Below are 13,552 nucleotides of genomic sequence, written 5' to 3' on the forward strand. Positions count from 1 at the left end.
AGAAAATAATCATAACTCAAGGCCCACTTACTAGCTTTTCCGAACCTTCAATCACACATAACGGTCTTCATTTACTGGATGCTCATCAAAACATCAAAACAACTAAATAAATAAATATGTTCCTTCTATATCATCATGTTTAAACAGATCTATTAATTATGTTCCATCTTAATAACAAAACAAACATTGAATCTCCACTTTTTTTTTCAGTAAAACTTGTAACACTCCTAACAAAACAGCAGGGGGCGACATGGAGCTTCAGTCCGATTGGCATTAACCACAGAAGAAGAAGACTGCTAGGTTTGTGTGCAAATTGCACATAAAGTCAGACGTGAGCATCAAAATGCTTCTCCAGGTGGCCAGACCGTGGTTGCTTCGTTGCAGGAGTCTACCTTTGGCTTGCACAAGGTCTTACTACGCCGATAAAGTAGCTCGACTCGGCTCTCAGCCGGATAAACTGTCTTCTGAATATCAGGTAGGCTAGCCTGTTGCTAACCCTAGCTAGCCCCAAACTGTAACGTTACAATTCAACTCGATGCTAATGTCAACGTTGACTGCTCAGCTAACAGAGGTGACAGGCAAGTGTAACATCAGATAATGTTGACAAGTATCAACATTATAGTTTATTTAGTTCCTAAACCACGAAAAGGCTAATTATAACCAGTTTAGTGGGTACAGGGGGTCAAAACCTTGAGCTTACATTGTGCTCAGTCAAGGTCTTAGCATCACCACGTTAGCCGGACATTTCTGACACTCACCTGTCTTCCTGTCAGCAGGTACACAACGCTACGGCTTTGGCTCCACATTTGGCAGTGACTCGTGACTCTCAGTCCTTGAATAGTAGAATAATCATGGTGGTATTTTATTCTACCATGAAGATAAAAGTACTTTCCTTATGTTCACCCTGCCCCCTATTTGTGTCTCCAAAGTAATCATGATCTTTACAGCTGAGATTTTGCACAAGTGGGACTGCGTCAAGAGTCAAATTTACCATAAACAACTCCTGTTGTTCCACTACAACCTCTGGTGTCAGATTAATCCATCACTGAACATCATTAAATTTAGAAAACTTTGAGGCCAAAGTTAAGTTACTGTTAATAGTGTTTGAGGTTAGTGTTAGGTTGAAGTTGTAATTTTATCATTTTAATGATACAGTGCAGTAGTGTAAGTGTTGGTACAATGTGTCCACACTCGGTAACCAACAACTAATTCATCCTCACTAATGCTGTGCCAAAAAATGTCACTGGATGGCACCATAGGCTCACTTCATCTATATTTCCAGCTTGGAAAAATACTTGTTTAAAATGCAACAGCATAAACGTGCTGTAGGTGACGTCCCACATTAAATCAGTGTTATTGCAGTTATGTTCTTGACCTTTTTTATTCCCACTTGACACTTGAGTGGTGATGGGCGTAGTAAACAGCTTTATTTGCAAATTGTCTAAGAGTTTACTTAAACAACTAAATTGGCTCCATAATCGTAACTTGTTCTATTAAAAATTGGTCATGACGGTCGCCTACTCAGATGATGATTGAGTGCTGTTGTAAGCTGGCAGGTGTTCTCAGGCACTGGTTTTGTGCATAATGTTCTTAATACATAATGTTCTTTATAAACCTGTTTGGTGAGTAGGTGGTTGACTTACTCTGTACATGGAGGAACTGATTGTGTGGCGTCTGTCATTAACTTTAAACACAATTAATACATAAATACTTACAATCCCTCTTCATTATATATGATACTAACTTCACTGTTTTGTTCAAGGCTTTGACACTTTCCTACCAGGCTGTTTGGATTAAATTACAGCAGCCGACCTGAACTCTCAGTTTCTTAATGTGATCATCAGCAGAAAACAATATGAGGAATGAAATAAATGTCTTTATACTCTTCTTGTTTTTCAGGAGAATTATGACCGAATGCAAGTTCTTGTTGATGAACTGAAAAGCCGGACAGAGAAGATCAAATTGGGTTGGTGTGCACACATGAAAATTAGTGTCCAAGTTCAGGCAGTTTGCTGACAAAACACCCTTACCTCACTCCTTACCTGCTTAGGCTCCCCCTGTAGTTAAAAGTCCTGCTCTCACATTTGAATGTGCAAATTGAAAGTAACAGTTTATTCCTAATTAATGTGCCTCCATTAATAAAGTGTAAAAACTGCTGCCAGTTAAATTTCTACTTATAGTAGGTATTTCACCACTGATATTCATCTAACGTTGAGTCGATTACAGTGTATGAAATACAGTGAGTTTCATGACAATAGATATAATAAGTGTAAAGTAGTGCACGCATGCTAAATGTTATCTTAATGGGTGTATGTTTGTGGTTTGAGTTAGGATCTACACTGTGACACATGCTAATCAGTTGCCAAATTGCTTGTTAGAATGCTATTTTTTTATTAATCCAGGTGGGGGAGAAAAAGCCAGACGACTGCACACTTCTCGTGGGAAACTCCTGCCTAGAGAGCGTATAGACAGACTGCTGGATCCAGGGTAGGATTCCATGTTTGGTCAAAATTCATGGCTGACTCACATCCAGCAGGCCGGATGCATTAAACTTGTAGTGCTGTGGTTTGACGTCACCACACAAACCACAGCGCAGGTAGTTTTAATCTCTGATGCTGTGCACACTCTTCTGTACACAGCAAAGCATTGCTGTTGTCTTAGTGTTCACTGTAGACCCCTGAAAAATAATCCACCATCACCACAGTCATTCTTTCAGGCTCAACTCTTTCTCAGCCAAACATTTCTATGGTTATACATGATTACATGATTTTGTTTTTTAAAAATGTGCTTTTCTTGTAGGACCCCTTTCTTGGAATTCTCTCAGTTTGCAGCATGTGAGTTATATGGAAAGGAGGAAGTCCCAGCAGGCGGTATACTGACTGGGATTGGGCGGGTTTCAGGGTAAGCGCTATGGACACCTTTTCACGTTTACCTGTTAATCACAGTACGACATCTTAAACACTTGAGAACATGCACTTTAGTTAGAGCAGGTATCTCTGTTAAAAGGTGACTAGAAAATACAAGGAGATTTTAAACCAATGTCTTTCCCTTTTTAAAACAAAGATCTAAACTGGCTGCAATAAATGAAAATAAAAAAGAAAGAGTCTATGATAATTGCACGAGACGGTAATTTCAGCTGTGTGCCTTGTAATTAGGTTTGTGAGACACTTTACTGCTTCAGGTTTCTTTCAGTGCTTCTATGTTTCTCATAGGGTGGAATGTGTCATTGTTGCAAATGATGCTACTGTGAAAGGGGGAACATACTACCCAGTTACAGTGAAGAAACACCTCCGTGCGCAAGAAATAGCCCAGCAGAACCACTTGCCATGCATTTATTTAGGTGAGTTGTTAAAGCGAAAAAAACTAGTTTTTACTTTGTGCACATAAATGTGTATACATTCATTCAACTAAACATATAAATATGAAATTAATGCTACAGAAAAAGAGAAAAAGATGTTGTATCTATATTACTATAAAATGATCATACTGGAGGTTGAATTTTCACAGTGATTTCAGTAACTTGGTCAACCAGGTCTCCTCTGCAGTTGTTCCAAAGTCAAAGAACCCTGTGGGAAAAATCCTAATGGGTTTTTTTTTCTTGTCAATGTAGACTTGGGACATCCCAGAAGGCCCTGGTTGAGGCTTTCAGACTGCAGTTCATCATATAAAGGGGGTGGTGGGGTTGGGTGGCTGTATTATAGCCAGAGGCTAGATGTTAATAATAATCACTAAGTTTTTACAATTTTCTGATGTTCTTGACTCGTTCAGTGGATTCAGGAGGGGCCAATCTACCCAGACAGGCCGATGTCTTTCCAGACAGAGATCACTTTGGACGCATTTTCTACAACCAGGCCAGGTTGTCTTCAGAGGGAATAGCGCAGGTGATGCTTCTGTTTGGTTGATAACACTGTATTTTACATCATATGACACCCTAGGAGCAGCTGAGACCTCGCCGTGGCTTCATATGGCATTCGTCTGCGTTTGAGCACTTTTTTTGTTATTTATTTGTTATATTTGAAATCACCTTGCCTGATTCATGGATCAGTTCTTAGAGGCAGAAAGGGTTGTATGAAAAATGATGTTAGAGAGAGCAGTGACGGTTAATTTGAATGAACTGCACTGCTGTAGGTTGTTAATCTTTTCAACCTCTGCAGCTAAAATCCATCTTGCTATTGACTATTGAAGAGGAGACATCCTTGTATTTAAGAGCAAAACAAAAACTAGTCAGTTTGTGTGAGGGCTGATAAATGCGAGAGGTACTGTAGAGAAGTTGGTTCTTGCACTCACATCTCTCCAGTAGACCCAGGGGTGATAAACACAGCTGAATATATTCATACAACTTCGCCTACCTGAATGCCTGTTAATTCATGCTAATATTGTCTCTCCTGATGATTAAAATGATATATTATTCAAGGCCTTTTCTGCTCTGGCATCTGTTCTTTTTTCTAAATGTTTTTCCCCCCAGCCATATTCAGTGTTACCACCAAATTTGCAAGAGATTGTTGTATTACAAATTTAGAGTCCAAGGACAAGGCCACGGTACTGTGTTAAGTCAGTACTGAGTCTGAATTCCTGGCGGTGCAATCAAGTGTGAAGCCACAAACTTTCTTGAGGTCGGAGTTAATGAGTCTCATAATTTACACTGCCATACAAATCAACCATTTGTTTGTCAGAGCTTTCATGTCTTGCTCATCTTAGATATCCATTGTTAATATTTGACTTGACTCTTTCAGATTGCTGTTGTGATGGGCTCCTGCACTGCTGGAGGAGCTTATGTACCTGCCATGGCAGATGAGAGCATCATTGTGCGGAAGCAAGGAACCATTTTCCTCGGAGGGCCTCCACTGGTAGGAGAAATGTTAAATTGTACAAGAGCTCGCTGAAAGTTGGAGCATCAAGTTGGCTCATAATCCTGTTAGTGGATTTGTGGGTCATATCAGCTTGAAGCCAATTTGACACAGTGGCCAAACTATGTAATCACGAATTCTGTGTGTGTCAGGTGATGGCATTGGGCCCAAAAAACATCTTTCATGAAATGACTTGTCTCACTATCAGGATTTGATCCATTCATCCAATAACATTTGAAAAGTCTAGAAGAGCAGCATGATTAAAATCCTTTTATTCCCAGTCAAGTTGACGGAGGGCTAAAACCAGAAATGCTCTACGGGTCTCTCAGATGCAGGAGAGTGGGGGGTTTCATGCTGGGAAGTCAAAATTCTTGCTTCATGGATCACTTAGCAACTTTGTAGGAATGAACTCGGCGCCGTCTCCACAGCTATATCCAGTCCTCTGTTGATATACCAAGCACAAGAACTAATCATGTCATTCAAGCTGTACAGTAAATAGCGACCAGATAGCACTACTTAGAGGTGGTGAAAAATACTTTCAAAAATACTGATACTGTGGTTGCTGTTTCTGTTTGTTTGACAGTCTCTGTGTTTTTGCACTTAAAGGTCAAAGCTGCCACCGGGGAGGAAGTTTCTGCAGAGGACCTTGGTGGTGCTGATCTTCACTGCAGGTATGAAATGACCATATTTTTGTCATCGCAGTGCATGTTTGAGTTTTTGATGCGAGTCCACTCTGTTTGAGTTACACTCTCAAAACATGAATCGTAGGTGTCGTTCAAAACCATAAACCACAGCCTATATGTGAGGGGTTCATATCCTGTGGTTATAAAAAGTTGAACAGATATTTTCCAGTGGTGCGACTTACCAACTGGGTTTACACCGAGAGTGGTTGTTCTCTCTCTGCATTCAGTCAGTATTTTTATTTCACGGCCAGTATTTTTATTTCACAACAGAACAAGTGGAAAAGGACATTGGTCCACATTTGGGGATTTAAATTCTGAAGTTTCTGGGGAAAAAATAGTGCATCATAATTTTATTTCATGTACATTGATGTAACACATTCTCCTACCAGTGTCATTATTTTTAAGTAATGATTTATGCTCTGTTATAATTTCACAGTGATTCTTTTTGCTGATTTTATAGAAAATCTGGCGTGACAGACCACTACGCTTTAGACGATAACCATGCGCTCCATTTAGCAAGAAAGGCAGTGAGAAGCCTCAACTACAGGAAGAATATTGAGGTCAGTCTAATGACAACAATCCCCTCTTATCATCTAGCAAGGTAAGCTGTCCACGCTCCCTGTTGACATGGAGACTGTTATATTTTTCAGGTCACCACAGAACCTACTGAAGCCCCTCTATTCCCAGCAGATGAACTCTACGGAATAGTTGGAGATAACTTGAAACGCAACTTTGATGTCAGAGAGGTATTTGTCCAGTTTCCTGCGCATTGTTTCAAAGGGGCGAGAAGAAGACTTGTAGGCAGTACTTCAAGAAGAAATGCCTTTTTAGATTAAACTTTTCATCTAAATAATGTGGGGGTTTATGAATGTGTTGTTTGGTTTTTTTATTCTGGTGTCTTGAGTAACCAAACCACTGAATGGGACTACATAATGATTAACTTAAAATCACTCCACTGAGAGAGCTCTGTCATGATGCCATTTGTTTAATGTGTGTTTAGTAGAGCATCATCATTAATTTAACTGATTTGTCATAGTTATACCACCAGAAAACAAGACTTGTAGAACACTGGCAGACTTTGCACCACTGTTATATACTTGGGATCTATGAATGATACAGGATCAGAATGCACTGTAAACAATGTTTAGCTGTCTGCTCCCTCGATCAGCAGCTGAGTGGATAATGGGCAGCCGGCATCAATCATGTTGTTGGGCTCACCAGATGTTCTCGTTTGGTTTAAAGCCTGTACCTTTGATTCTTGATGTAGATCCAGGAGCAAGAATTACTGCTCACTCCAGAGATGTGAAACTGTTTGTAGTGTAGAACAGTATTGGCAGTCCATTTAGGATGCAAGATCAACCGACTGCTCCCTCTTTACGGGAGTTTTTCAACAGTAACAGGCCCTTCAACACAGGGCACTGAAGTTAAAATGGTTTAAAGTCTGTTTGAGTGACTTGTGCTAAAAACAGTGTGCAGCTGTTGTAGGATTTTTTATTTAAAAGACAACAGATTTGTGGTCCGTTTTAAAGTTACATCTTCAGAAGGAATTATTGGATCTGAGGCTTTAGATTTGTCGACGATATCAGAAATATTCAATATCACACTGTAACACGTGAAACATTTAATCTTGTTAAGCAAGGCTTGTCCGTTTTCTGTCCTCTATTTGTTATTGCATTATTGGCTTTTACAGCTTTCCTTCATTCATTTGATTTCAGGTCATCGCTCGAATTGTAGATGGCAGTAAATTTGATGAGTTCAAGGCTTTCTATGGAGACACACTTGTTACAGGTATGTGAAATTAAATTTCTATAACCTCACACCTCCTTTTTCCCTTGTGGAATCTTACTAAAATTGATTTTCAACATGTACCTCTTCAGGATTTTCAAGAATATTTGGCTACCCTGTTGGAATCATTGGCAACAACGGAGTCTTGTTTTCAGAGTCTGCGAAAAAGGTAAATATTGTTTATAGCCAAAGATGACTGAAACGGTAAAAGTGAGTATTCTCCAAAGAATGAATATGGATTTGTAAAGCTTGAATCCTTAATTGAAACCAAAAATTTTGCCTCTGACTTCATTAAACATTCAGGCTCATTGTGCTCAGGTGGTCCTGTAAAATTGAACAGACAGGCATCACCTGTGTAAAATGTAAAGAGCTAAGCCTCACAATCACAAGCACTGGAACAAGCAGTAAGCATTGTGCTGGCAATGTGTTTCTCAAAAATGTCAAGGACTTTAACACACTACTGAATCAATTCAGATAGTGCTCTCCACAGAGATTTGCTGCTTACAGCACTGACTACCAATATTTCTCTCTTGAGGGAGCTTTAGTCTTCGTAGATGGTTTGTACTGACCTTTCACTGTCAAGGCGCTGAGTTTCTCTCGTACAATAAGCTCTCAAATTGCACTTGTCTGGACTATCTCATGTGCGCTCTGATGAATGGCGCTGTAACAACATAGCATTTAGAAGCCATGGACAAGAGACAATCATAATTTTCATTCAGTGTAATTCACTTAATTTGCAAGCCAATCTTCCGTGAACAGAGCTGAACTTTACACAGGCTTAGGAAGAGATGAGGAGCTGAATTTGTGATTATAGACTAATATGTTTTTCAAACACATTTTGAATTAGATTATAAGCTTGACCTGAAAAAAGGGTTTCTGTGATTCATTTTTTCTCTGAGATCTCAATATGACAGCGTGAGCATCGGGTATCTTGTCGGTGTAATTATTGTCGAGAGGGACCTGACACAGTGTTCCAGACACAGAGGTGGAACAGACATGCTCCGAAAGCACATCCAAGAAAAATCAATACAGCACCTGCATTTCGAGATGCGTTTCTGAGACACGCTGTCATCACTTAAGACATGCCTGGGCTTCTATTATGCTAAATTGTTAAAAGCTTTTCCCAAGGTATTTATGTTTGTGAAATGGAGAGGTAACAGAAAAAAAGATTAGATTTCTGTTTTGCACATCTGGGAGCAAACTGATAAATCACTTTTCACCAAGTGACAGTTTCTAATAGGCAGCTGTCTTCCGCACTGTCTCCAACTTCTGTTTACATTTTGCAATGCAAGGGAGGATGCCTCACCGAGACAAAGCCAGCAGAGCTAACTGCCAAAATAAAGAAAAACACCTGAGTAATTCAACAATACCAAGTATATGGAAATGAGGTGTCTCCATGCAGTGCACAGTCTTTTGTGCTTGTTTTCTTGTGCAATAGCGTCTGGCAGCTCTGTGTTGTGTGCTGCATTTTTCTGGCAAGGCTGAAGGCTATTCCTCCGTATGCAAAGTAATATCTGACAAATACAAATCCAGTGTGAAGGCAGATGACCTCCCAAGTTGGTAAATTTCTGTCCTGACTTGTCGCTACGAGATCAAGCTGACGATGATGAAGGTGAGGCCAACTGCTCTTGGACGCACTACAACAACACGAAGCAGGTGTCGATTTTTCGGCCTTCCAGATCGTTCTCCAGAAGTGATCCAGACAGTGTAGTTTGTGTCAAACAGCCCAGAGACTTGTCTAGTAGTCAAGCATGTACACTTTGATTTGATTAACTCCTCTTACATATTTACGCAGCTGTCTCTGCCATTTGCAGGTTATATCCCTGTTAATTTCAGAAGGTACCAAGAAAAATAAATCATTACCGTCCTATCATTTTGTTTTAAGGTAGTGATTGCGTGTTTCTATGCTATTTGTCCTCTGGCAGTTTTTATGCTGCGGTGGGAATACAGATTCACTTATTACATGAATTCCGTTTCAGGGGACGCATTTCATCGAATTATGCTGCCAAAGAAACATTCCACTTATTTTTCTCCAAAACATAACAGGTCAGTGGGAATTCTTCAGATATGAGGTTTGTGGATTAATGACATGTGAGATTTCTCAGTCTGTGACTACACCATCTCAGTTCAGTGTGAAAACAATAATGAAGGGTTTTTATTCATATTTGAGTACTTGACTCTTAACTGAAATGAGATGTTAGTAGTGTGGATTTCAATGGGATCAATGGCACCTAATGAGTCCTGTATTTAATGCAAACTTGCAATTGCCTTCAGCAAAGTGACGATATCACAGTTTGCGCCGTAATCAGATTATATGACATGATATACAAATTGCTCTCAACGTTTTCTGAGCTTTTATCTGTTTATCATTCATCATTTATTTTAAACACACCTACAATAGATGCATTCCCTCCACTTGATAGCACACAAAATCAACCCAGCTTTTGTTTTACAACCCCTCCTCTACATCTCCATCTTAGGCTTCATGGTGGGTAGAGAGTATGAAGCAGGAGGAATTGCCAAGGATGGAGCCAAGATGGTAACCGCAGTTGCCTGTGCCAATGTACCCAAAATTACTGTTATCATCGGGGGCTCCTATGGTGCAGGAAACTATGGCATGTGCGGCAGAGCCTACAGGTACGAGGAAGTTAATTAGTGCTCTGTGTTGAATAAGAAGAAAGCACCAGTAGCATTGTAAATGGAAGCCTGGCCAAGAGCTTTGCCTGAGTTGTTAGTGCGTAATTTAAGTGTACAGAATGTACTGTGCATGTTGTTCTGTATGTGGAATAATTTGAATTAGATGTCCTGTGACATGTAGGTGGAAGTGAGCCTTTACAATAGCAGAAAAGGATGCCATTAGATTTGAACCTTATCTTTTATAGTGTTACGTGTAATAACAGTATTGCTTGATAAAACGCACACACATATGCAGAGGTACTCCCCAAGACCTAAAAACAGCCTTGGATATTTAAAATCATTGGAGTTCCCCTTAAATATGTTGTCTGCAATTTGTGCACACTCATACGTTTCATTGTGAGATAGTAAAATGTGCATGTATTGTGTGATAATAATTCAGACACAAGCTATTGTCAGATGGAATGAAATTAAACCTTCGTCATCTGTGTCTCGCTCAGTGTTTCCTCCATTTTATTTTAAATCAATGTAAATAGACAACAAGTGACAAGAATTCTTTTAAAATAACATTTCAATAGGCACAGATGACTTGGCATTTGGTAACATTTATGCTGGTACTCACCTTATTATTATAATTATTAAGTATTACCTAAATAGTACTTGTTTTTACCAAAGCTCTTGTGAATCTTGTTTTGCTGTAGTTGTCATTAGATTATTAGACTTTTAGTGATCTTATCAGTTTGGTCGTCTGTGATTTAGCTGATCATTCTGGCTCTACAAACACGAGCAAATTATGTTGTCCGTATTTTCCTCTCACAGCCCTCGATTTCTGTACATGTGGCCAAATTCCCGGATCTCTGTAATGGGCGGCGAGCAGGCAGCCACTGTCCTGGCCACCATCACCAAGGATCAGAGGGCGCGCGAGGGAAAGGAGGTAACCGTTCGCATTAATCATCCCATCTGCGCTTCACTGGAAAGGCTTAAATTAGCGTTTGTGGATATGCTGCCAAAAGCATAAACATAATTAAAGGCACTTTTCTTCCAGCAGTGGTTTGATATGGCACTTGTACAAAGATAAAATTATATCCATGTTAAGTGTTACATTGATGACTTATTCTGAATCGTGCAGTCATCAAATGGCTGTAATTAAACTGTTATGTACGCTGTTATGGGTGTATAAAGGGTGCAATAATAGCTTGAGGATGACACCTAACATCAGTACCCTGATGACTGGCATTTCAATCAGTGATGTTTTAACACCGTGTTTAACAATGTATGGTATTGAAAAAAGACTGATCATTGGTTCAAATCAGTTCAATCAAATGTACTTTTTACCATCTGTGTTCTACTTCTATTCACCTTTGAACCTTGATTAACAAATGACAACTTTTATATGAAATGTAAACTAGCAGCACCAATCACTTGGGTGTTCTGCTAGAAAATCAACTGGATTTAAAACAAAAAAAAAAAAACGGCAGTAAACGGTAAAACAGTAGCCCGTGCGTCTTTATCTTCTGTAATGTGATGTATTTCAGAAATACAATGGAATATGTGGGCAGGGGAGAGTAACAGGAGGGATTTAGGTCAAATCCTTCACCTTTTGATTGGAATGCTCAAAAGTGGCCTTGGTTTAGCGAACACAGCAGCGAGATTGGGAGCTGTCGAGGATTGTTGGCCTCCACCCAAGCCTCCTTCACCCATGTTTTTAGATCAGGAGATGCTGGATAAGGGAGAAATAAATAAAGTTTTTGCCAGCTTGTATGCGAAAACACACCTTGTACCCATTGTGTCACTCCTCTACCTTCTACAACCTACAGGCTAATACACAAGTGGGGTTTTATGTGATAGACAGGGTTAGCTTGTCACCCATAATCACATTTGATTGGATAAATTCATGTGTACACCCCTGAGTTCAAGATAAATTATTAAGAATATTGTAATATTGCAACAGGATGATAAATTAAAGAGTATTCCTAGCTAAAATGTATGCAGTCTGATACAGCAGCCCTTCAATTAATCAAAACCTCATGAAGGATATAATGTTCAATGTTTAGTTCAGGTCCTTTTTGCCTGATTTTTTTATTTAAATGTATAAGCCTGTAAACGTTTTTCCTTTTTGCAGGTATATTTGGCAAACCTACAGCACTGATTCTTTTGTTTAAACAATTTATTCACAGTTCACTGCAGAGCAAGAGGCTGCCATGAAGGAACCAATAGTGCGGCGGTTCGAGGAGGAGGGCAGTCCATACTACTCCAGTGCCAGGTGAGGCTTCACAGAGATCGAAAATCTCTTTTACAGGAATGCTTTTGCCAACATAGAGAATAAAACACAGAGGTGTCAAGACTTAAGACAGATTTACAGTGAATTGGATGGAATATACACAGAATAATCAAGATCCACAAAGCACAAAAGATCAAATGGATTTTGAAAATGATAAAATTTTAAAATGTACAAGTTCTTGCCTGTACCAGCCATAATCCGTAAGGATGACTCTATGAGTAGAGGCTATTAATACAAGCAAGAAATAGAGATGCTGACGAGATGTGGGTGATTCAGTGCGAATACATGTATCACACAAATTGAAATTATTAGACTTGATTCAGGAATTGTTGTGTTCAGGAATTGTGTGTGTTGTGTAATGCAAGATGAAAATTAGTTTCACTTTTGGTGTGAAGACACTGTAAGACTCTTCCTGTCTGCATAACTACAATAAGAAACATAGGATCAGTGAGCTGTAGTGCACCATCTAATAATGTGATGTACTTTTTTTTTTTGACAGACTGTGGGATGATGGGATTATTGATCCTGCTGATACTCGGATAGTTTTGGGACTGAGCCTCAGTGCAGCGCTGAATGCGCCAACGAAGAAAACACGGTTTGGAGTGTTCAGGATGTAATGGTCATTTAGCTCGTACACGACCCCAGATCTGCCTGTCAGAGCCAGACATGTACTGTACTTTAACTAGTCCTTGTAGTTTTATTGTGAGGTGTCACCAGATTAAGCAAACAATCACAGAAAAAAGTAGAAAAATCACTTCAGTAGATTCACACAACCTTTGATCTGTGGGGATGTGATTGGATTGTGTGCTGTTGTTGTGGGACATTTCCACTAATAAGTTGTGCCTTAACTGTTACTACTCCAGTGTAAATGCAAACTGTACTTAACTGTTTCCTTCCCCTCTTTCCCCTCTTTGATTGTTTTTTTTATCAAACACGGTAAATGGTGAATTATAAAAATGTAAAAACATACAAGTGTTGTCTTTTCATGTCAAGGACAATTACTGCAGCTTAGTGATAACACTACCTGATGGAAGAATATCAGAGAAAAAGACATGTTCATAAGGGGGTGCTGTTTAGCTATAAATACCTGACTGGCCACAGTCTGGAGGGCTGGAAGAAGCACATTTGACATGTTCCAAGCTAAATGCCTCTTAGACGACACATAGTGCTGCTCCGGTATTGACAGAGGAGCAGTTCTTAGAAAGCATTTAATAAAAAACATTTTTTGCAGTAAAATCTCCTGTCCAGATACACTGGTGAGTTTATTGTGCCCCCTGAGCCATCTGTCTGTTTGCTCTTCATGCAGACAATGGAGCAAACTT

The 13,552-nt window shown here is 39.5% G+C and overlaps 1 protein-coding gene across 1 annotated transcript; it reads left to right on the forward strand.

Moving 5' to 3' along the window:
* The first annotated feature begins 290 nt into the window (after nucleotides 1-290).
* mccc2 (methylcrotonyl-CoA carboxylase subunit 2) lies at nucleotides 291-13,202 on the forward strand. Its single transcript, XM_070834317.1, has 17 exons — nucleotides 291-475; nucleotides 1,900-1,966; nucleotides 2,403-2,487; nucleotides 2,800-2,901; nucleotides 3,213-3,340; nucleotides 3,769-3,881; nucleotides 4,734-4,847; nucleotides 5,454-5,518; nucleotides 5,991-6,090; nucleotides 6,181-6,276; nucleotides 7,246-7,318; nucleotides 7,408-7,484; nucleotides 9,295-9,361; nucleotides 9,796-9,952; nucleotides 10,769-10,883; nucleotides 12,127-12,212; nucleotides 12,730-13,202. The coding sequence occupies exons 1-17, from the start codon at nucleotides 344-346 to the stop codon at nucleotides 12,845-12,847; spliced, it is 1,695 nt and encodes a 564-aa protein (XP_070690418.1). The 5' UTR covers nucleotides 291-343; the 3' UTR covers nucleotides 12,848-13,202.
* The last annotated feature ends 350 nt before the right edge of the window (nucleotides 13,203-13,552 follow it).

Source organism: Pempheris klunzingeri, chromosome 7 (assembly GCF_042242105.1).
Source record: "Pempheris klunzingeri isolate RE-2024b chromosome 7, fPemKlu1.hap1, whole genome shotgun sequence".
Lineage (NCBI taxonomy): Eukaryota > Metazoa > Chordata > Actinopteri > Acropomatiformes > Pempheridae > Pempheris > Pempheris klunzingeri.

What these genes read in the sequence shown, in the direction of transcription:
- mccc2 (XM_070834317.1), top strand. Translation starts at nt 344, where the DNA reads ATGCTTCTCCAGGTGGCCAGACCGTGGTTGCTTCGTTGCAGGAGTCTA. An exon ending in TTTCAGAGTCTGCGAAAAAG is followed by an intron (nt 7,485 to 9,294) that starts GTAAATATTGTT and finishes ATTCCGTTTCAG; the next exon opens with GGGACGCATTTCATCGAATT. An exon ending in GGGCGCGCGAGGGAAAGGAG is followed by an intron (nt 10,884 to 12,126) that starts GTAACCGTTCGC and finishes ATTTATTCACAG; the next exon opens with TTCACTGCAGAGCAAGAGGC.